Source organism: Kwoniella shandongensis, chromosome 1 (genome assembly GCF_008629635.2).
Source record: "Kwoniella shandongensis chromosome 1, complete sequence".
NCBI lineage: Eukaryota > Fungi > Basidiomycota > Tremellomycetes > Tremellales > Cryptococcaceae > Kwoniella > Kwoniella shandongensis.
Genome location: NC_089287.1, coordinates 1,283,181 through 1,304,453, shown reverse-complemented (window position 1 = coordinate 1,304,453; position 21,273 = coordinate 1,283,181). Strand labels below are relative to the sequence as shown.

Genomic DNA, 21,273 nt, shown 5'->3' with positions numbered 1-21,273 from the left:
ATGGGATGTTGTGGATGACGGTGACGATGATGATGAGATTGTACGGTGTGATATGATGCATAATGCATAATGGGTGGGACCGCACCTGATCAGCCAAGAACCCGGGGCGGGGCACCGGTTCACCGGTTACACTCAGGCGGGACAAGAAATAGCCATTCTACCTCTACCAGTGTATGCATACATGGTCCCGGGGAGTCCAGCCTGCTCCTATCATTGCATGCATCGCCTGTACTCAGACTCGGTCGCTCTTTGGGGTCAAACGCGAACAGAATCGCGACTACGCCCCACCTGCGAATGCGTTGCCCAAATCGTCAAGCTTGCCACCCCGGCACAATGACCACCGATGGACCGACAATACAACAATATTCATATAGCTCTAAAAGTGTCCATTCGTAGCTACTCCTCTGTCTCTACCATCCTACCATCCTTCCATCTATACATCCCACCCTTCCCAACATTATAAGTATAATAGTTCTCACTCGCATATCTCACCACCCCCTTTCTAAACGTGATATTGATTCTCCCTCCCGCATCTTTCCTCTTCGGGACAGAATGTTCCCATTCATGTTGTGTCTTCCCTCTCATGACTACCATATCCCCATCATGCAGAACGAACTTCTCGACAGGGACAGGCGGTGTATGTGATTTGTACTCCCTATGACGGAGGAAGAAGTCTCTTGGACAACCGAGGGAGAGCGAAGCAATTGTTGGATTTGGACCGAGGAACGATTCAGAGTCGGAGTGATACGAGATGGAATCGTTGCCTGAGGAATAGTAATTGACCAGAGCGAAATTGAACGTTGAGCCGGTCACTTCTTCAACTATGAATCCGGGACGACAAAAGAGATTAGTTGTCATCCTCAAATACGAAACTTTTAGTGCTGTTTCAACTCACCCTTCTGCATCAGCTTGAGAAGTATTTCCGGTATAGCCCTTGGTCTACACTTCATGTATCCTCCCCACGGTATGTCTGTACTATCCTTCCCAAACACCGTCGTAAATCTCGGTGTGTTGATGTTGATCCCTCTAACCATATATTTCACCCTGTACCACGGCAAGCTCTCCAAGAGATACTTTGTGAGCTCTCGGGATGAGAGGGAAGGGTCGATAAATCGCTTGAAGTAGAGTAAGTCCAAGTCGAGTGATGGTTTCAGTATGGGATTAGCGGTGGTGTTGAAATGTATTTGTTGGAGCGTTGTTGGTATTGAGGAGATAAGGATGGGATGGTTGTATGTCGGTGTCGGAGGGAGATGGTATGACGGGTGATCAGGTGGTGGATATGGTCCAGTCGATACATCATCACTCAGCTTGATATCGACGGATGAATCCACTTCTTTCCCCTTGCCTTTATCAAGGTGCGTAGACGTTATGTCCTCAAACTCGTCATCATGGTCAATGACGATGGGCTTCACCTCTCCCTCAAGCTTCGGTATCGATTTGGGACTCGGCTTGAAGAATCCCGCCAAACTCGCTTGTCTCTTACTAGCTTTCGGACTCGTAAACGTACTATCGGCAGCTCGTTTCATGGCCGTTTATCTTAACTTGATTCTAGTTTGAGTTTGAAAGAGATGTCAACAAAACCGACGTGATTTTGACGATCGATGAACATGACCGGAACGGAAGATGGTGACTCACCCGGGTGGCAAACATGTTTTACGTAATGAGCCACGTGATCCGGTCATCCCTTCTCCACCTTCTGGAAAGTTGAACAACAGATTTTTGGTACAACCGGTACTCTTGTTGTCATAATCGATACTCAACTATAGATAAGAATACCACACGCGATGCCTGCAAACCCTACGCTCGAGGCTGTCACAGCAGCGAACGCTACGAAACGAAAGAACGCCCCGAGGGAAGATGAAGATGATAGTGGCTCTGATTCGGGTAGTGACGTTGTAAGTTATTTGGGTTCACGGTCGTTGACATTGTAAGCTGATGATGCACGTGCACACAGAGTATGATCAACGTCGACTTTGATTTCTACAACCTCAACCCGGATGTTGATCAGTGCGTCCCTATCTTGCCCTCCTCAGCTCAATTACCTGACCAGCTAACCTAACGTTGTTCGTGCACTTGTGCAGAATCGCTGTGAAACGATTACTCCGACAAACGCTCTCGCACGATGACGAGCTCATCGATGTTCATCCCCTTGCGGAGCTGATCCTCTCCGAGGGTGTAAGATTATCAGCTGGAAGTTCGATCAAGACAGACGGGGAGGAGAGTGATCCATGGGGTCTGGTGGCTGTTGTTGATATTAACAGAAATAGAGTAAGTCGCTGCGACAGTGGTTATCCAAGCACTGTCGTTACGGAGACTGATATCCTTGACTTATAGCAAAACCCCGCTTTTAAACCGTTCCTCGAATACATCCTCTCCACTCTTCCCACCATCTCACCTCTCAGACTCTTGCTCGACCCTTCCCCTTCACCAGCACATGCCAGTACACCCGCTCTCGTATTCTCATTACGTATGCTCAACCTCCCACTACCTCTCATGCCGCACTTGTATCGTATGTTATTGGCGGAGCTGGATCCTACCGCGGAGGGAAAGAGTGATATCCCGAGATTCACTCATTGGTTAGTGTGGGGAAGAGGATATAGGTTGGAAGGAGAGGAAGAGGGAATGGGTTTGGATATGCACGAGGTCAACCAGTGAGTGTGGCTATACACCTACCTGATGGCAGGATTGTATAGCTGACTTGGAGGACCCAAAAGACAAAATAAAAAGTCAAAGAAGAAGGGCGGGGTGGCCCCTGTCCCTCTCGCTGCTGGTAGTTTCCCTTATCACCCAGAGGAAGAGTTCATTGACAAGGTGAGTCGGCATCGGCTACCTGACAACGCAAACAGAAGAACCAACTGATGCCATTATTTCATCCAGGTCGCAACGCACGTCCACACATATGCGTTCAAGACTGCTCAACCGAGAAATGACGAGTCGTTCGGTGTGGAGCAATTTGGTCGAGTGGTCCTTGTCCAGAGGGAGAAGCTAGCTGGAGCCGTCAAAGCGATGGAAGAGGCTTGTCAGTAGCTGTGATACTACATTGGGTCGAGGAGACCAGATAGACATGTCGGTTTGTATCATATACTATGCATATCATCATAGTAAGGTGTATGCCAAAATCCGCAACTACTGCTCTTGGGCCTTTGTCTTCTCCTCAAACTTCTTCTTCATCTCAAAGTAGTTTGTGTGCAAACCGCATTCAGTCTTAGACTTGCCTTGCCATCTCCCACTTCGCTCGGATGCGTCGTTGGCGGCGTTGGGGTCTGGAGGTGCGGTAGAGTGGACATCGCCTATAGATCTGTATCCCTGGTCGAGGAGAGGGTTGTATGGGACGCCTCTGGTTACGTATAGATGTTAGCTCTGTCACCATGACATCGCATCCCTGCCAGCCACGCTCAAGGGATCTGAATGCTCGTCTGGATGATGAAGCCCTTGACCAAAAGAGCTTCGGATCAGAGACGAGGTTTCACTCACTCCTTATCCACATACTCCTTGACCTGTTTGAAAGTCCAATTACCCAAAGGATTGACCTTTATCAAACCCCTCTCATCCACTTCTAGCACTTTCAAAGCGGCCCTATCAGCGCCTTGCGACTTCCTCCTCCCCGTAATGACAGCCTTCACTCCCAACTCCTTGTACGCCCTTGCGGCCGGCTCGACTTTGACCAGGTAATCGTAGGTACTCTCGTCGGTTTCCCAGAGTTTGTCACCGTATTTCGCAGCGAATTCGTCTGCTGTAGATACGCCAGGTGGGGTGTAGGTGTGTAACGGGGCAAGGTAGGTGTCAGAAGCTGTTTCAGCGAGTTGGACAGTTTCCGAGAAGTGGTGTAATGTGTCCATGAATATCTGTGAAGGGGAGCGCAACAACAACAAACGGGCTTAAGTCAGTATACAGTAGAAACGGTATACAGGAGTTGAAAAGTCCTGGATGACCGAGTGGGAGTCCTATCGGCACAACAAGGCTCGGCCACTCACCAGAGGGACCAAATGCGTCTCTTCTCTATCCAAAGAGATCTTCGAGATCATATCCAACGCAGCGGTTCCGGTCCTGAGGTACAATAATCAGCTCGTTATCCTTGCTACCTCCAAGTAGAATGCACGTCATACTCACAAACCGAACGCTGTGGTCTGATACAGTCCGTCGAGATTGTCAACTGCCCATGTCAAAATCTCCTGAGGTGATTTGTTTTCCAGCTCAACGTTGAACTTTTCGATTTGTTTGGATGTGTATTGAGGTGTCAATACGTCAGAGTCGGTGTCGGTGGGGGTAGCGGCGGACATGGTGTGGAGTGTCTTCACTGAGGTATGATTTCAAGTATCTGGCGGTGAGTCGCGGTCTGTGCAAAGAAGAGGGGCTGGGAGAGTGTCTATTTCCTTGTTATATGTATGTTAGAAAGGATATCGCTAAGTAAGCAACGAAGAGAAGAGCAGAGGAAGACGAGGATGATCAATCTCAGCTTGAATTCCCGATTTCTGAAATTGTGTGATTACATTATCGATAAGATTCCAGAATTTCAACTCTTTCACTGCGTCCAACACAACAACGTCATTCATTCACCGTGTAAACATCATTAAGCATTGCTATTTATTACATAGAGACTCGGAGCGATGTTCAAGAAACGATCAAGACCTACTTCTGTGCGGGAGAAGAGAGCAGAGGAAGTTGACGTGGTGGTGGAGAAGGAAGGAGAGGGTTCGGGGTCAGGTGAAGGCGCTGAAGGTGAAGAGGTTGATGACACTGCGTGAGTGACCTGCTTTCCAAACAACACATGTGCATATGACGGTCTTCTACAACCTGTGCTGGATTGCACTGCATGTATCACTCATACAAGTGCTACTTCCTCCGTCATTGATCGTATGTTCGACGACAAGCTGACCCCCTCCCCTCGTAGCCGGACGATCGAAGAACTAGTATTACTTCGTAAACTCCGTAAATCGCAATCTCAACAAGGTATCGATCTCGAAAAGCTCAACAGAGGCGAACAGAAGAAATCGAAAGGCGGGAAGAAGAAGGAGGACGAGAAGGAGAAGGATGCGGCGGACATGTATGGTCTACAAGCTGGTGGTTTGTCAGGTGGGAAGGATGAAAAGGATGAGTGGGTATCGGATCGTCTTTCCCCATGGGTGTTTTGCGTGAGAGACAGATAGGGAGCGGAATGATGATGGCTGAGGGTGGCCCGTTCGCCTTCACTCAGTTGGTGACGAGGTTTTGGGACGGAAGGGGTCAGGTCAGAAAAGCGAGACGAGAGCAATGCTGATGTGGTTGTCCTCGCAGAGATCCCGCGAACGACAGTGAAAGGGCAAAGAGACTAGTACGAGCGAACAACTTTACGCAGCAGACCAATGCCCTTGATGTCGATAAGCACATGTAAGTGATATAATCATCACAAGAGTTGACCATCACTGACATCCTCGTCCTTTCGCCGTTCTTCTTCTATCATGATCTCTTCTTCGCCTGCTACAATTACCTTATATACAACCTTTGCCCCTCAGGATGGCATACATCGAGACCGAACTCGCCAAACGACGAGGCGAAGCAGCTGCGGACCCTTCATCAGGCAAAGAAGCGGAACCCTTCGATCCCCAAGCGGAGCTGTACAAGATTGCCGAGAAATACAAGTTTGAAAGTGCGAAGAAGGGAGGTGCAAGCGGTGCAGGCAAAGATGATGATGAAGGGAATGTGACGAACAGTTTGGGGATGTTGACGAGTATTCCAGAGGTTGATCTGGGTATGGAGTGAGTACTTTCGGTGCCTCTTCGGTTTTACAGAGGGATGATCGTCAGTGCCAAATTGGTGCTCGACAGTGGACTGTGGAGAAGCAGTCGCTAGGACCAAACTGGTCAACCGAGGAGGAGGCGGAGCTTCGATCTCGAAAGTAGAAGTACCTTGGGTAAAGCGTGCTGACAACTCCGCAGCAATCGACTACGTAATATCGAAATGACGGAAAAGGCAAAGAGAGAAATGATGGAGAGACGGAAACAGGAAGCAGCGGAAGCAGCTGCCAGAGGTCCAGAGGAAGAAGATTACGCTGCGGCGAGATGTGAGTGACCCGTCTAAATTTTGGGCTTTCGTCTGCGCATTGACAACTGACGTGTCTACCTATGCAGTCTTCCGACCGAACCAACGTGTCGCTTCGGACATTTATGCGATTCAAGAGGCGAAACGAGCAGCGGCTGGACAAGCGCCCAGACTTGAGAATGCGACGGATGAGCAGGTATATGAGCGATTCAAGAAGAGGTAAGCTGGGCTGTCCGTCACCGGATTATAACACCACAGCTGACGCATCGTCGATCAATGATAGGATGAAGAAGTAGTATAGACCGCAGCAAGTGAAAAGTCAAAACATAGTTGTCACATTATCATCATAGCATGAATTGCATCTTCCACATACGTCAACGAAGAACGTCCTTCCTGTGCTCAATCGCGGGGCCTAGTGAGACTCCTCTCCATCCTTCTTCAGCGCAGATAGGATGACCGAGACGAAACCTATAGTCTTGTTTGTCTCACCACCCTCACTCGTCAAAGTAGAGATGTTACTGTCATTCGAAGTCGTAGTTGACGAGCCATTGTTAGGAGGGGTGGTGGAGTTACTTGCACTTAAACACGATTCTTCACCCGCTTGGACGATATGGTTCTGCGTATAAGTGGTAGTGTTGCTCGAATCCCAGAGTTGGAATAACCTGGATGTTACGCAGACGTGTGTCAGCGATACCGCATCCAAATACAGTTGGCTCTAACACTCGGCTGAACCCTGCCTTTTGCCTCTGCTGTCAAGTGAATGAACCTCGTATACTTACAAGGAATCCCCAGCTGTGGCATTGACGACCCATCCTAGCTCTGTTCCAGCGATGTTGTTGTATTCGTACAACCATGTAAGGTTGGTATAATATCCTCCTGAACCGATAGCCAATCTATACGGAGCCTGTCCAATACGAACCAAGAAATGCAGATTTAGCTCAAGTCATTGTAGGGACGGAAGGAAGGAAGGACTCACCGTCCCAGCATCACCGGAGCCCCATGACAAGGTGAGATTCGTACATTGGACAACCTCAGAAGGGGTGAGTGTAAGATTGAGCGAGTTGATAGGTGCTCCTGCGAGTACGGTGACGTCGATTGGTTTGGCATTTACCAGAGCTGCGCTGGCCATCACAAGGTTTAGCCACAAAGAGAGAGTTGAGAACATCATCTCGGCGGTGTAAGTTTAGGTGAGTGATAATCGGTTGCGATATGTAATGTGAGTGTCAATGATATGTAAAGACTGTCAGTAGAGAGTAATGGAGATGACTACTTGCATAGGTGAGGAACATGGCGATGCGATGCGATGGTAATGTGACAAACGAACCCAATTAGCGTGTTTCATCTCAAGGGGCACTAAACCACAACGAGGGTGATTCTGCCTTTGAGGAATGGTGATTCCTAGGCTGTCGCTGTCATATAACCAGCTCGTCTCAGTAGCAATCACTTACTAAACGCTGGAAAGTTGTTGCTTTTACGGATGACTACTTGCTCATCATGTCCCATTTTTTGGATGCATCACACCATCTTCACTTCTCGAAATGCATACGTGCATGGCATTGCATCGTGATCACGTCAGGAATGGTGATAATGACTTGACTTACTTGTTCTGGTGCCTGACAATTAACGTACACTGCATGTCGCTTCCTTCCTTTTGGCTTGGTATCAAAGATTTTCCCCCGTACACTTATTGACTTACCATCCCATCCTCTGTTGTCCTCTGTTCGCATCGCTTTTTACTCTCTCTCTCATTATATCTGATATAACCGGCCTCTTATAGTTGATCGACTGCCTCTATTTAGTCGTCTTCGATTCCAGCTCATAAAGAAGCAAACATCAATTCCGCTACCCGGAACACGGTCATATCCGACCTTGCAACAAAAAAATTAATTTCATTGACGCTTTATCAGAGTTCAACCTCTTTACTTTGACTCCAACTCGACTCGATCTTGTTTCCGCACACCTTGGGACAAAATTATAGACACAAAGCGACAGGCCCAACTCCAATCCAACAATATTGTTCGACACTCTTGACTCCTTCAGCACATTAAATCATGTCCCCTTCCGCCACTCCAACGATCTCAGCGTCCGCTTCGACACTATTTGAAGTGCCGACCAGTAACGAACGTACCCACCTCCTCAAATCATCCGATGACGAGGGTATACAACCTGCGCAACGAGGCAAGGTCATCCCCGCGGATGCAGATGTGGAAGAGGACGAGACAGAGGGAGAGGAGGTGGACATTTACGTCCCAGGAAAAGCTTCGTTCTCTCAGACTGTGAGTGTCAACTTTTGCACACCGCAAGCAACCAAACGATCAAAGTTGACGATCGATACCTCCTATAGCTCCTCAACACCCTTGGTGATTTGATCGGAACAGGTTTACTGGCTTGTCCTATCGCTATCGCCCATGCAGGTTGGGTACTCGGTCCGCTATTCCTTTGCATAATTTGCGCAGTCACCCTCTACACGTGAGTCAACTACCAACTTCACAAACAAATCCGAGATACAGAACTCCTATTCTCCTTGAAGAAGCTCCGATCACCTCGTATCCCTTTGAGCTTTCCGCTGACTCTCCCGCGCAGGCTCAAAATCCTCATCCGGATCATCGAGAAAGATCGACGCATGCGAAATTTCGCAGATGTAGCGAGGTTCGGTCTAGGTGCGAGGGCTGAGAAGTGGATCACAATACTGTTTGTTGGAGATTGCTGTATCTGGCTGTGAGTTGTCCTGTCCCTCTTTACCGTGCATAAAGACAGGAGCTGATGAATTACTTGCTTCCGCAGTATCGCTCTTGTCGTGCTTTTCTCCGACACGGTAGAAGCTGTCTGGCCGATATTCACAAGCAATCAGTGGAAAGTCGTCGGTTTAGCCGTGTAAGTTCCTCTCGCCTCACTCGTCGATGAATCCCAACTGACCTTTGCTCCGCTCTCTCCCCAGAATCATCCCGCTCAACTTTGTTCCCCTTCGGTTCCTCTCTTACACCTCTGCGATCGGAGTAATCTCAACCTGGACTCTCGTAGCCATTCTCATATTCACTGGAATTGCTACTCCCTCATATCCAGGTTCTATCCGTGACCCCGCTCCTACTGACTTATGGCCAGTCCACGGTCCCGTCAAACTTGGTATCTCGTTCGGTCTCCTCATTTCTGGGTTCGGCGGTCATTTCCTCGTACCCAACTTGATCAGAGATATGAAGCATCCCGAACAGGCTGATCGAGTATGTGAAGTGGCTTATGGGATCTGTATGGTGGTCTACGCCGTGGTCAGCGTTTTCGGCTACGTAATGTTCGGAAGGGACGTCTCGGATGAGGTAAGTCATGCGTGATCATTTACTACTGCCCGAAGAGTAACGCATACTGACTGCTTGTCCGACTACAGATTAGCAGAGATCTAGCAAAAACCTCGGCTTTCAGTCCCACTCTCGCGCACATCGCTGTGTGGATGGTTGCACTCAACCCCCTTACCAAGCTTCCTCTTGGTCTCCGACCGGTGAGTGAACCTATACACTGATTTTCAGGGATCTATGCTGACGCTATTGCAGCTCTCCGATGTTTTCTACACTTGGTTTGGACTTCAACCGACTGTTTTCGTCCCTACGAAGCATTACCAACCGGTCCGATCATACACCGAATCTCTCGCTTCTACACCTCGACTGTCTGCCTCTTCGTCCTCCTCATCCCTAGCCACGCTCGAAGCGACACATGACGATCACCACCACTTGTCTATCGCTGAGAAGAAGCACGATCGACGAGAACGTATTAAGTCTATCCTTCGGCCTGTAGTCTCTCTCGTCCTAGTCAGCTTCTTCGTCCTTGGCGCACTCTCCTTCCCCTCTTTCGAGACCATCATGGGCGTCATGGGTGGTGGTCTCGCCCTCATCTCTTGTGTCTTAATACCCATCGCAGCGGGTGCGGGTATATGGGGATGGAGATGGTACGATATCGTCATCTTCGCACTGTCGAGCGTTGCGGCGGTGGTTGGGATATTGTGCGCCGTCTTGAACGATCGTGGTATCACCGGTCTTTGACCCGACGAACGGCAGGTTTAGCTTTTTGGGATTTTTGGGCGAAGATTGTTGTACGTTGTTAGGTGTCTGCTTTTGCATGTTTCCGTCGCATCTTAGCATTTGGTTTGGTTCTACTCAACGCATGTTTGCAAACGATAATGAATACCTTGTCATGTCAGAAGGGTTGCATCGTCCGTGTCTCCGCAGGAGGTTGCACTACAAGGTTCTAGTGATCCAATCATGGTATCCCCTCCTCCGTCTATATGTGCTTGTCCCAGACCTAAGGGGCGAGTTTGGAGATATCTGCTGATTTGGCCTTGCCTTCGAGGATCAACTCAGACAGGACTTTACCGGTCCCCGGACCTTGGGTGATACCCCAACAGCTGAGTCTGAGATGCGAGAAAGGTCAAGTCAGCTATTGACTACTCCTCGTCTGGTGCTGTACCGCCTCCTCTCTTAATTTGGAGGAAAGAAGAAGATAGAGTGACTCACCCAGACCCAACATATACCCCTTCGACACCTCGCACTTTACCAACCAAGGGTCTGCCCCGATCAGCAATGGGTAAGAAACATGCCTGTTCAGCAATCACTTCTACCCCCTCGGCTGAGGTGAAGACGGGTGAGAGGGCTTGTGCTTGTGCGTGGAGTTTGGTGATGGCGCTAGGGGAGGGTTTGACCTCTGCCGCTGTAGGAGGGAGGGGCTCGTCGTCGCCTGCTCCGCAGCTGAACAAGGACAAAGATTAGCATCAACATCGTCTGTCAAACATTGTCTGCTCTGATAAAAATCATAAACAAGTTGGACTGGGAGGCAGTCACGCAAGGACGCAGCGGTACTACTGCACCTCGTGCTGGATGGAGAACGAGGACGAAAATCGACGATGAGAGTTCCGACTTACATATACGTAGTACCTGTAACAACAACCAGGACCGGTCAGCCAAGGTTCATCGCCAATGAATACGAATCTTCCCACTCACCATCAGGTCTCGCATATACCTCTGGCTCGCCCGCTGATCCATCTTCCAAAGTCATACTCGTAAAAAGACAAGTTGCCGACAAATCCTCCTTCGTCTTCAAGACAACACTATGTGCTCTATGTCCTTGAACACCTAATCTCCCACCGACTTTAGGACCTAACAATTGTTCTGCAAGTTTACCCGTCCATGGTCCTGCAGCAATCACGACGACATCCGCTTCTACTTCTTTCTGCTCACCCTCGGGTGTGGTGATTCCCACACTACGGGGAGAGGGTTCACCGCTTGACGATGAAGGAGATGGGGTAGTGGAGAGAGATGTGGCAGTTCCGAGAATGAGGGAAGTAGATGGTTGAGAGAGGAATTTCTCGCTGAAAAAGGTCGTGAATAGTCTAGGGTGGACCTGGGCAGTGGTTGAGTGTCCTCCGAGTGGTCGGGAAGAGTGAACGAGACCTGCAGGAAGCCAGGGGAGTGGAGCTGGTTTCTTTGATTTTCGAGTAGCGTCCGTCTCAATAGACTATGAGTAAATGTATCATGGTATTAGCACGACTTCACCTCACAGAACTCGACGGCGTCTGGTTGCCCCATGTGAGCATCGCCGCCACCACCGCCACTTGCCACTTGACATCATCCCCGCGCAATTGTCCGCGTTGACTTGTCCCAACTTCCTGACCACCGTCAATGAACACTACTGTCTACTCACCAAGGTGTCCACAGTCCTATACCCCCACTTTTCTTTACCTCCAAACTCCTCTGCCAAACTCTTATGCAACTCAAAACTCATAGCGCTCAGACTAGCCGTAGCGCTCCCATGCCAATCTTTAGCCAAGAACCCACCGCTATACCCACTAGCGGCTGCTGCGATCTTGGTCCCTTCGACGAGGGTGATGCGAGTTTGGGGAGAACGGAGTGGGTGAATTGAGAGGTAGTATGCTGTAGAGACACCGGCGATACCGCCTCCTACGATGAGGATGTTGGAAGGGGGTTTGGAAGCGGGCATAGTGAGATGTCGCTTTGACTAAGGTGTTGAATCCTATGACAGACAATGAGTTTGCTAGAAGGAAGTACTCAGATAGTTCTATCGGAGCTGGACAATTGAGGTGCGTTGAATGCTAAGGAAATGTGAGAATTTAACATGGAGTTGCGCATGCATATCGGGTAAAAGTGGGGAGAGAAAGTGGAGGGCGATACGAACAACGTCATACAACCATCCGTCTGGTCATCCCATCCGCGCCGAACACTTCCCTCCCTCTCGCTGTGCCTGGATTCGCTGTTCGCTGTTCGCTGTCTCTCTCATCGTGTCGTGCTCGGCATTGACGTTCCTCCCTTGCGCATTGATCACTCTTCAACAATCACCTTGCTTGCTACATCCTTCTTCCGCGCGAATTGCATCACCCACGCCATGTCCGCCCCGTCAGGTATCAAAGTCCCCCCTTCCCTCACGTCAGAGTTCTCGACAGCTCTTTCGAACGGTGATGATGTCCGAGCGTTGGTATTCATCATTGAAGGTGGTGAGTGAAAGACGATGCCAAGCTACTACACTTGCATGTATGAAGGTGAGGGTGATGCAACGCTGATATTATCATCACGTTTCTTAGAATCGTTCAAACACTTGACCACCGTCAGTACGAAAGGGGACTACAAGTCCGACATCCTGTTACTCCCATCAACTCTACCATCTCCCAAAACACCGGCCAGTTTCGCCTATCGTCTCGATAGCAAAGAAGGTGGGAAATGGGAATGGATGATGGTCACCTTTGTTCCAGACGACGCCGGGGTGAGTCGCCGTGTGTGCCCATTCAGAGCGAACGATGCTGATGTCGATGATAATCATCAGGTCCGAGCGAAGATGTTACAAGCTTCTTCACGAGCTGGTTTATTGAAAGCCCTAGGTGCAGGAAACTTTAAGCATGACTGGTTTGCTACCTCCATCGTGAGTGCCAATTTGTCCCGTATCACACATACAGTCACGCGAAAGGAGGTCGTTTGTTGACAATTTGCACCCCGCACAGTCCGACCTCACCCCTGCCGCACTCACTACCCACCTCAAACACATCGCCGCGCCACCTCCTCTCTCCGCTTCTGAAGCAGCACTTATTGAAGTTCGCGAAGCCGAAGCTGCTGAAGCGAAGCGTGCGGCTCTTGACCCCGAGACCGAAGCGAGGAGGAAGAAGGCGATTGTGGGTCTGGGTGGGAAGTTGGGTTGGGGTGAAGGTGTTCAAGAGGCTTTGAACAAGGTCGCAGAACGAAGTGATGATGGTTGGGTCGTTGTCCTTGTGAGTTGCTACCAGCGTGCTGTTGTATACTATTTACACGGGCTGAACTGGTGTGCAGGAAATCCCTGCTGGTAATTCTGCTGGAATCGCACTTGTCACTTCTGAAGCTTGTCCTCCATCCCAACTGGCTTCGAAGATCCCTCCCAAAAACCCTTCTTACGCATTTTACGCTTATCCCACGCCACCTTCGGCGTCTACCCCTGCATTCAAATCGTCCGGTATTAGTAGCACACCACGAAACACGTTCCAAGCTTCCGAAGGTGGAGCTCGATCTGTCAGTACGACTTGGACACCCAAAGAAGCAGGGGAAGAATCATCTCCATCTGAAAAGGAAGGAGAGTCAGCGCAAGAGCAAGTTGCTTCGGACGAGAAACCGGGCAAGGGACGAGTGTTCTTCATTTATTGTTGTCCGTCGGCTAGTCCTGTCAAGTATAGGATGATCTATTCGACGACAGTCAGGGGAATGCAGCAGGACGCCATAGACAAAGCGGGTGTGGAGATCATGTCAAAGGTGTGTGCGGCTTTACCACGTCGAATGCCTCGCAACACAGCCTGCTGACATACTGTGTTCTCACCTCGTTGTAGCTTGAAACATCTGATCCTGCCGATCTTACAGAGTCATATCTCAAATCCTCTCTCCCACCTTCGAGACCCACACACTCATCTTCGCTTCCCACACCCTCCACTTCCGGTATCTCATCTGCCTATGGATCCTCCGCTACTGCTACCGGTGCAATGTTCGGACGACCCAGACCTCAACCTTCAACTCTACCTATCCGATCAGCTACTCAAGTCCCCCTACCTGCGTCTACGGGTCCGTCGACACCTGTCGGAGGACCAGGCGAGGGAGAGGAGGATAGTAAAGAGACGATCAGAAGAGCGTTCGACGCCTTTGGACCGAGGGTCAATGCCAGTGGAGCGAGTGGAGGTGGGTTTGCAAGACCGCGTCCGGCTGGAAGAAGGTAGCGTGTCAGGCAAAGGATGGAAGTTGTAGATTAAGTACAATTGATGAAATGGTTATCCGATATCTCTGCCAAAAGGCGGATGACTGAGGTGCAGACAGACACTTTCACATCTACGAAAACGACACATGCCTTCGAATCAATCAAAGCGCAACGCGGCCACATCGTCCAGTTCAGAGTGGGGAATGATCAATGCATTGTGATGTTTATTGTTGTTGATTTCAACAGTTTTCTCCCTTCCTTGCTTGGTCCCGCCTCCTGTCTCTGGCGGTTACCTTGACAGGTACCCAAACTCATTCCTTCTCCTTCAATGCTGCCGTCATCATCGTCGCTTACTCGTTGATCTTGGCGAGGATCTCGGCGTCCTTGAAGAGGTGGTACTCCTGTAAGAGACGGAAAAAATCAGCGCCATGTCGCGTCAGGTTGTGCAATCTAGCCGAGTCCAATTCCCTCTACACTGCAATCTCGTTGCTGGGAGCAGCATATGGAATTTTTAAGAGAATCGCTTCGGCAAGCTCAACACGGCACTCACCTCCTCTCCGACCTTGATGGGACTTCCACCCCAGCCAGGCAACAAGACCCGATCTCCAGGCTTCACAGACACGGGGGTGACCTGACCATCCTTGTTAGGCGCACCGGGACCGACGGCGATAACTGTCGCTTCGGGAAGAGGGGAGGAGGTAGCTGTGGAAGGGAGGAAGAGACCGGTGGCGGTTTTCTATACGAAAGTCAGACGAGCAAAGTCAGCAAAGATCGAGGGGATGACCGCATATCGCAGGGTGACAGATGGCACACCGCTGCTCAGCCCGAAGAGGAGCATCATCTTGTGAGAGTGACACTCACTGTCTCGGCCTTGAATCGCTGAACGAGGACTCGGTCGAAGAGAGGTTGGAGAGACTTGATAGACTTGAAGGTAGCGGACTACGTGGGTAACGGGAAAAGTCAGCCGGTTAGCAGTTGCACCGAAGGTGTAGAGCGAGACCAGACACAATCCGGTCGGTAACAGACCAGTGTCAATCCACCGCTACTCACCATGTTGACTAGTTGGGAGTTACAGGTAGATGCTGAGTGAACGAGTGTATGTAGAACGATTTACTTGCTTTCAAGCTGCGATGATATTTATCGAACTATTTCTAGAAAGTGCCTTGTTTCCCTCATCTCCACCCAAATCACACTCACTTTCCCACGGTTGTCCCTCACTCTGGGTTAAAGTTACCCGATCTTTCTACCAGATTGTTCGCCGCCAGAGCAGTTAGTGCTTACTTTCTTGACTTTTTCCCTCTTCCCCCGGTCTGTTTGTCTTTCTCTCGATTCAATTTCTGTATTCTTCACCACTTCTTCAAAACCTCTTTCAAAAAAAGAGACCATATATCCACACACACACGATGAACGTTCTCCGATCCCGATCCGCTCTTCCTCGACCCGCTCGACTTCTCCAGTCAGCGTCAGTCGGTATCTCCAAGAGAGGTTACGCTTCCAAAGATGTCTTCTTCGGTAACGAGGCGAGACAAGGCATGTTGAGAGGTGTCGATATCCTTGCCAAGGCTGTCAGCGCTACTCTTGGTCCCAAGGGACGAACAGTCATCATCGGTGCGTTTTGTTGCACTGCACAGTCGGCATTGTCGCAGAGACTGTTAGCTGACGTATCCCTATTCCAGGCCAAAGTTTCGGTGGACCCAAGATCACCAAGGATGGTGTCTCCGTCGCCAAGGCTATCACTCTCAAGGACCCCGTTGAGAACCTCGGTGCTCGGTAAGTGCTTCCTCGCAGTGGAACGGTTACCCGTCACTAATTCACTACCTCGTAGTCTTGTCCAGGACGTTGCTTCCAAGACCAACGACACTGCTGGTGACGGTACCACCACCGCCACTGTTCTTGCCCGAGCCATCTACGCTGAAGGTGTGAAGAACGTTGCTGCCGGTTGCAACCCCATGGACCTCCGACGAGGTGCCCAGAAGGCAGTTGAGAAGGTCTTGGAGGTTCTTTCTGCCAACAAGAAGGTTATCACCACCAGCGAGGAGATTGCTCAGGTGAGTGCGATTGCAAGCGGAAAACGTTTGGACAGTGGCTGATTGTACGCCAGGTCGCTACTATCTCTGCCAACGGTGACACCCACGTTGGTGCTATCATCGCTCAAGCTATGGAGAAGGTCGGCAAGGAGGGTGTTATCACCGTCAAGGAGGGCCGAACGATCGAGGATGAGATCGAGATCACTGAGGGTATGCGATTCGACCGAGGTTTCATCTCCCCTTACCTCATCACCGACGCCAAGAACCAACGTGTCGAGCTTGAGAAGCCCTTCATCCTTCTCTCCGAAAAGAAGATCTCCGCTTTGCAAGATATCCTACCCTCTCTCGAAATCGCCGCTCAGACCCGTCGACCTCTTTTGATCATCGCCGAGGACATTGACGGTGAGGCTCTCGCTGCTATCATCTTGAACAAGCTCCGAGGTCAACTGAGCGTCGCTGCCGTCAAGGCCCCCGGTTTCGGCGACAACCGAAAGTCCATCCTCGGTGATATCGCCATCCTTACCGGTGGTACCGTCTTCACCGACGAGCTCGACGTCAAGCTCGAGAAGGCTACTCCCGACCTCTTCGGCTCTACTGGTTCCGTCACCATCACCAAGGAGGACACCATCATCCTCAACGGTGAAGGTGAGAAGTCTGCCATCCAGGCTCGATGCGAGCAGATCCGAGGTGTCATCAACGACGCTACCACTAGCGACTACGACAGGACCAAGCTCCAGGAGCGATTGGCCAAGCTTGGCGGTGGTGTCGCTGTCATCAAGGTTGGAGGTTCAAGTGAGGTCGAGGTCGGAGAGAAGAAGGACAGATATGACGACGCTCTTAACGCCACTCGAGCGGCTGTTGAGGAGGGTATCGTCCCCGGTGGTGGTACAGCTCTTTTGGTAAGTGAAACTCTTCGATGATCTGTGCTTCGCTGACAACCTCACAGAAAGCATCCAATGAGCTCGACTCCATCGCCGTTGACAACTTTGACCAACAACTTGGTGTCACCATGATCCGACAAGCTATCCGACGACCCGTCCGAACCATCGTCGAGAACGCTGGTGAGGAGGGTTCCGTCGTTGTTGGCAAGCTCCTTTCCGACTACTCTGCCGGTGACAAGTTCAACTGGGGTTACGATGCTCAGACCAGTCAATACCGAGACATGATCAGTGCCGGTATCCTCGACCCTCTCAAGGTCGTCCGAACTGCTCTCGTCGACGCTTCCGGTGTTGCCAGTTTGTTGACCACTTCCGAGGCTTGTGTTGTTGATGCCGAGGAGAAGAACCCTCCCCCTGGTATGGGTGGTATGCCTGGTATGGGCGGAATGGGCGGAATGGGAGGGATGATGTGAGCATAGTGAGAGTAAAGAAGGGAAATAGGAATGGAATTTTGCATAGGTTCGGTTCTGGTTGAAGCACGGACCCATAGGGATCACGTTTTATACAAAAAGATGCTTGTACGCATACAGCTAGTAACGCATTTTGGTTTAGTAATGGATCACTCCCAGCTCATCGAACGAAGTGTGCTGCGTCGACATCATTGTCGACCTGTTGCAACAACGAAACTGGCATTGATCGTTAACTCAGGCGTCGAGAAGTCATGAAGCTGACTTGACCAGACTGATTTACCTTGAATCTGGACCCGGTATTTGAGATGAACGGGATCGATATCCTCGATGATGTATATACAGTATGCATACATGAACACGCCTATAACATAGATGCACATCGCGATAAGATCCAAAACTGTTCTCTTACTGCTCTCGACTATGTACCACCGTCCACTCCAAAGCCAAACCTGCTCCATACACTCCCTTCCACGGCAACTGACTTACCGTCGATAACTGCAGCACTGATTGGTGGGCAACTCAAGGATACAGAACGCCGAAAATGTCCCCTGCTTCGTCAAGCGACAGTTCTCGCAGCACAAGGATGGATTCGGTATCTATCGTGCCTCGGTCAGAAGCGTGCGATGCATCAGAGAAGCGACAGCCGTGAGCATACGAAGAAGGCCAATAGCCGAGAGATGACTTGTGGACGGTCGACTTGGAGCTTGAGCCAGATGCAATTGCATGTTGATCGATCGCACTGTTGCTTGTTCTGTTGTTCGGATCGGCAAGGTCGTAACGCTTCTGGTTGCGGGGGAGTTTGGACGACCAGGCTATGGGTTCTCCAGCTGTTTTGTGTTGATGTTGCTGGCGCAACGCATCTGCCATTTCAAACAGACTCTCATACTCGTTCTCGTTCTCGTTGGAGGCTTCTTCCGACGAATCGTCTTCTGTTTGTCGTTCGTCGATGTGGCCATCATGGTCCTGAGGACGATTGAGCGACTCCTCCACAGCGCTGTTCTTTGCGTTCTGGATGATGTTGGCCTTGCTACCGAAGAAGACGGAATGTTGTTCGTGCTGTACACGAGAGATGTAATCGGTCCTATTGATTAGTTGAAAGGCAATCTTGATCTCATCGACTCTATCAGGATCGATGTCGACCGCATCACGTCTCCTAGCAGACCGTAGATCATTCAATTCCTTGCTGAAATCAAGTGCCAACGGTTCATTTTGAACAGCAGATATCTTCCGTATAACCTCATCATGGCAAAGGTTCGCATGGTCCAAACCGGCTTTCAACTCGTTCCGATATTCGTTTGACATTTCGATAAGGGAATCCATCGATTCTTGACATTTGCGAATATGACTCACATCCGAGAGTTTGGTTTCCAACTCTCGTCCTTCGAGTGTTGTTGTGTCGATTGGGATCATAGCGTATGCTCGAAGACCAACTCCATCATGATTCAGAATCACTTTGCCGTCGGAGCTCATGAAAGTGAGACGGGCGCCACTGATCTCTAACCCTTTGGCTGAACATCTCACAAGGTCAGGGATGTAGAACTGTATCATCTTCTCAGTCAACGTTCGACGAGCGCTTGATGAGCCAGTACCTGACGATGTAGGAGAGGACATTGTCGGTCAGGGAGTAGTGTGATGTGTGATTGTGAATGCGTAAGTAACAGAGTCTGGGTAAGGGGGGACAGTGAAAGAAGTAGAGGTGTATCACAGTGTGGACATAAACACGTAGGTGATATTGTGCAGCTCTTTGATCAGAGCTGGCTCGAAGAGGTCTTATCATCAATAGAATGATTCTGAAAGTGGGGTCAAAGTGGATAGCAGGATGACATCGGTGGATCAGACTGTCCGCTGACGTATCAATCATTCTACTTCCCCCACTTCTCCCACGAGAAGGCCAGAAGTGAAAGAGCTAGATCGAGAAAAATCCCACTTTCCCACTCTCCCACTCTTCCACTTTCCCACTTTCTCGCTTCCTTTTTGTCTTTAGGCATAAAAAAACTGGAAAACACCTAAGATCAAAGGATCAAACACGAAAAGAAAGCTGCCAAGAGCTTGACCACTATGTCTTCCGTCTGTGGTTCGGCCCCCTTCGGTCACCTGAAGGAGTGGAAAGGTCTGGTTCACTCTGAGCACCATGAGGTTATCACAGTGCCACCTAAACGACTGTACGATCGCACCAAGTAAAACATGCATCGTTCAGACTGCTCAACAGGATTGGATTCGAATATATGATAGTCCGCTACCGTTTCCTGACCGGAGAGGTACTACACTGGTTGCCAAGTGGCGCAATGGCACTGTCTCTGCCATGTATGCGTTCAATCACGAAAAGCGTCTGTCAATGACTATTCAGATGCATGATCACATTATGGTACAGCATGGACGGAAACTCTACTACAAACGTCATCTTGGGGTGGAAAGGATAGCGAAGTCATGTTTGCCATCAACTGTACAAACCGTTCAAATAGTCTGCGTCCTCGTTTGATGTGGAGAAATGAGCAGGGGATTGAGGATGACGATAACGACGGTGAAGATGACTGGGTTGCATCGAGGAGACTTGATACGGCGACCGCTCGTTAAGGGTCATTCTGTTGGTGCGTCCAGCACCACCCGACGACGATGGAAGCACTGTTGAGTTGTTTGACTCACTACGGTTCACTTTGAATGCCTTGGCTTCTTCTTCAGCCCCTTGTCGGCTCCCATAAATGGAAATGAGATCGCTGAGATTTGCTTGCTGTAGCTCCTCCATCGCATCGATACGTTCCAAAGTCTTGTCGATATATTCGGACACTGCCGGGTATGCATTGGGATCAATTCTGTCGTGAGCTTCTTTGAGTTTGGTTCGTTCTTCCACAAAATCAGTAGGAAGCAGACTTGACGAAGCTTGTTGAATCTTGGTTTTCGCTTTGTCCGCCTCAAATGTCGTCGGAAACAAGGTGTCATACACACGTTCAGTGTCATCCGAGTGGCGTTGAATGATCGTGCCCAGGGAGCTGAGTTGATTCTGCCGTCCAGTCCATATGCCAATTCTTTCTTTCTCTCTCATGAGTTGCAGACTCTCATCGGAAGGGGATAAAACGACAGACAGCACAATGTCGCCTTGTTGATCGTCGTTGGCATCAACCCACTCCACATCAGGATCGAAAAGAGTGACCTCGCCTGCAAAAACCTTTTCAACAAGGCTTCCGAGATTGCCTTTAAGTATTTTCACGACCTGAGGTGCGAACTCTTCTCGAGTAGGCAGATCAGACGAAGCAGCAGAAGACATTTCGAAGATATCTGATGAAGGGATGCGGAGGTGTACGACTTGATGGTCCGAGTGACGAAGTGGGTCAGACGAAGAGATCGATAAGTAATATGAGAATCGATGAGGATCGAAGTGTGCTGTAATCTACAGGTCACGGGTCAGTAACCAATCCAAACAAGCGCCACTTTCGGTATAGCGAAAGAAACTCACTCAGAGTGGACCGCACGTGAGTCTTGGAAGTGACGTGGTTGTACTGTAAGAGATCACAGGTAGGATGGCGTTGAATGAGCAATGGATCGACTAAGGATGTGTGAGAGTTCGTGAATGTGAATGTGGAATCGACTACGTCGAGTGATACACCAGAAATCACTTGAGGGTGGCGAGATTATTTGGGATTATATACAGTACATACTGTACCTGTCCCCCTTCTACAATCCGCC

At 49.9% G+C, this 21,273-nt stretch overlaps 12 protein-coding genes across 12 annotated transcripts; 5 read left to right on the top strand and 7 right to left on the bottom strand.

Moving 5' to 3' along the window:
- Positions 1 to 396: 396 nt before the first annotated feature.
- Positions 397 to 1,526, bottom strand: CI109_100467 (uncharacterized protein; the record flags this gene model as incomplete). Its single annotated transcript, XM_032002872.1, has 2 exons — positions 397 to 821; positions 896 to 1,526. The coding sequence occupies 2 exons, from the start codon at positions 1,524 to 1,526 to the stop codon at positions 397 to 399; spliced, it is 1,056 nt and encodes a 351-aa protein (XP_031862679.1).
- Positions 1,527 to 1,784: 258 nt separating this feature from the next.
- Positions 1,785 to 3,027, top strand: CI109_100466 (uncharacterized protein; the record flags this gene model as incomplete). The annotated part of the gene is made up of 6 exons (XM_032002873.1): positions 1,785 to 1,895; positions 1,955 to 2,007; positions 2,082 to 2,268; positions 2,335 to 2,651; positions 2,715 to 2,811; positions 2,878 to 3,027. 6 exons carry the CDS (start codon positions 1,785 to 1,787, stop codon positions 3,025 to 3,027), a joined length of 915 nt encoding a protein of 304 aa, XP_031862680.1.
- Positions 3,028 to 3,126: 99 nt separating this feature from the next.
- CI109_100465 (phosphoadenosine phosphosulfate reductase) lies at positions 3,127 to 4,280 on the bottom strand (the record flags this gene model as incomplete). The annotated part of the gene is made up of 4 exons (XM_032002874.1): positions 3,127 to 3,337; positions 3,475 to 3,845; positions 3,975 to 4,047; positions 4,111 to 4,280. The coding sequence occupies 4 exons, from the start codon at positions 4,278 to 4,280 to the stop codon at positions 3,127 to 3,129; spliced, it is 825 nt and encodes a 274-aa protein (XP_031862681.1).
- Positions 4,281 to 4,607: 327 nt separating this feature from the next.
- Positions 4,608 to 6,241, top strand: CI109_100464 (uncharacterized protein; the record flags this gene model as incomplete). Its single annotated transcript, XM_032002875.2, has 6 exons — positions 4,608 to 4,741; positions 4,892 to 5,095; positions 5,275 to 5,367; positions 5,493 to 5,735; positions 5,916 to 6,040; positions 6,108 to 6,241. The coding sequence occupies 6 exons, from the start codon at positions 4,608 to 4,610 to the stop codon at positions 6,239 to 6,241; spliced, it is 933 nt and encodes a 310-aa protein (XP_031862682.2).
- A 189-nt stretch (positions 6,242 to 6,430) lies between these two features.
- On the bottom strand, positions 6,431 to 7,186 carry CI109_100463 (uncharacterized protein; the record flags this gene model as incomplete). Its single annotated transcript, XM_032002876.2, has 3 exons — positions 6,431 to 6,680; positions 6,798 to 6,922; positions 6,995 to 7,186. 3 exons carry the CDS (start codon positions 7,184 to 7,186, stop codon positions 6,431 to 6,433), a joined length of 567 nt encoding a protein of 188 aa, XP_031862683.2.
- An 883-nt stretch (positions 7,187 to 8,069) lies between these two features.
- On the top strand, positions 8,070 to 10,046 carry CI109_100462 (uncharacterized protein; the record flags this gene model as incomplete). The annotated part of the gene is made up of 7 exons (XM_032002877.1): positions 8,070 to 8,294; positions 8,363 to 8,487; positions 8,602 to 8,736; positions 8,803 to 8,892; positions 8,957 to 9,329; positions 9,398 to 9,508; positions 9,561 to 10,046. 7 exons carry the CDS (start codon positions 8,070 to 8,072, stop codon positions 10,044 to 10,046), a joined length of 1,545 nt encoding a protein of 514 aa, XP_031862684.1.
- A 259-nt stretch (positions 10,047 to 10,305) lies between these two features.
- CI109_100461 (uncharacterized protein) lies at positions 10,306 to 11,997 on the bottom strand (the record flags this gene model as incomplete). The annotated part of the gene is made up of 5 exons (XM_032002878.1): positions 10,306 to 10,414; positions 10,518 to 10,748; positions 10,922 to 10,934; positions 11,001 to 11,514; positions 11,701 to 11,997. The coding sequence occupies 5 exons, from the start codon at positions 11,995 to 11,997 to the stop codon at positions 10,306 to 10,308; spliced, it is 1,164 nt and encodes a 387-aa protein (XP_031862685.1).
- Positions 11,998 to 12,399: 402 nt separating this feature from the next.
- On the top strand, positions 12,400 to 14,239 carry CI109_100460 (uncharacterized protein; the record flags this gene model as incomplete). The annotated part of the gene is made up of 6 exons (XM_032002879.1): positions 12,400 to 12,508; positions 12,596 to 12,774; positions 12,835 to 12,930; positions 13,010 to 13,273; positions 13,332 to 13,784; positions 13,859 to 14,239. 6 exons carry the CDS (start codon positions 12,400 to 12,402, stop codon positions 14,237 to 14,239), a joined length of 1,482 nt encoding a protein of 493 aa, XP_031862686.1.
- Positions 14,240 to 14,567: 328 nt separating this feature from the next.
- Positions 14,568 to 15,270, bottom strand: CI109_100459 (uncharacterized protein; the record flags this gene model as incomplete). Its single annotated transcript, XM_032002880.1, has 4 exons — positions 14,568 to 14,618; positions 14,768 to 14,953; positions 15,079 to 15,156; positions 15,268 to 15,270. 4 exons carry the CDS (start codon positions 15,268 to 15,270, stop codon positions 14,568 to 14,570), a joined length of 318 nt encoding a protein of 105 aa, XP_031862687.1.
- Positions 15,271 to 15,620: 350 nt separating this feature from the next.
- Positions 15,621 to 17,595, top strand: CI109_100458 (heat shock protein 60, mitochondrial; the record flags this gene model as incomplete). Its single annotated transcript, XM_032002881.1, has 5 exons — positions 15,621 to 15,825; positions 15,894 to 15,987; positions 16,043 to 16,265; positions 16,319 to 17,143; positions 17,191 to 17,595. The coding sequence occupies 5 exons, from the start codon at positions 15,621 to 15,623 to the stop codon at positions 17,593 to 17,595; spliced, it is 1,752 nt and encodes a 583-aa protein (XP_031862688.1).
- Positions 17,596 to 18,111: 516 nt separating this feature from the next.
- Positions 18,112 to 19,203, bottom strand: CI109_100457 (uncharacterized protein; the record flags this gene model as incomplete). The annotated part of the gene is made up of 1 exon (XM_032002882.1): positions 18,112 to 19,203. The coding sequence occupies one exon, from the start codon at positions 19,201 to 19,203 to the stop codon at positions 18,112 to 18,114; it is 1,092 nt and encodes a 363-aa protein (XP_031862689.1).
- An 826-nt stretch (positions 19,204 to 20,029) lies between these two features.
- Positions 20,030 to 20,854, bottom strand: CI109_100456 (uncharacterized protein; the record flags this gene model as incomplete). The annotated part of the gene is made up of 1 exon (XM_065966799.1): positions 20,030 to 20,854. The coding sequence occupies one exon, from the start codon at positions 20,852 to 20,854 to the stop codon at positions 20,030 to 20,032; it is 825 nt and encodes a 274-aa protein (XP_065822871.1).
- Between the last annotated feature and the right edge of the window lie 419 nt (positions 20,855 to 21,273).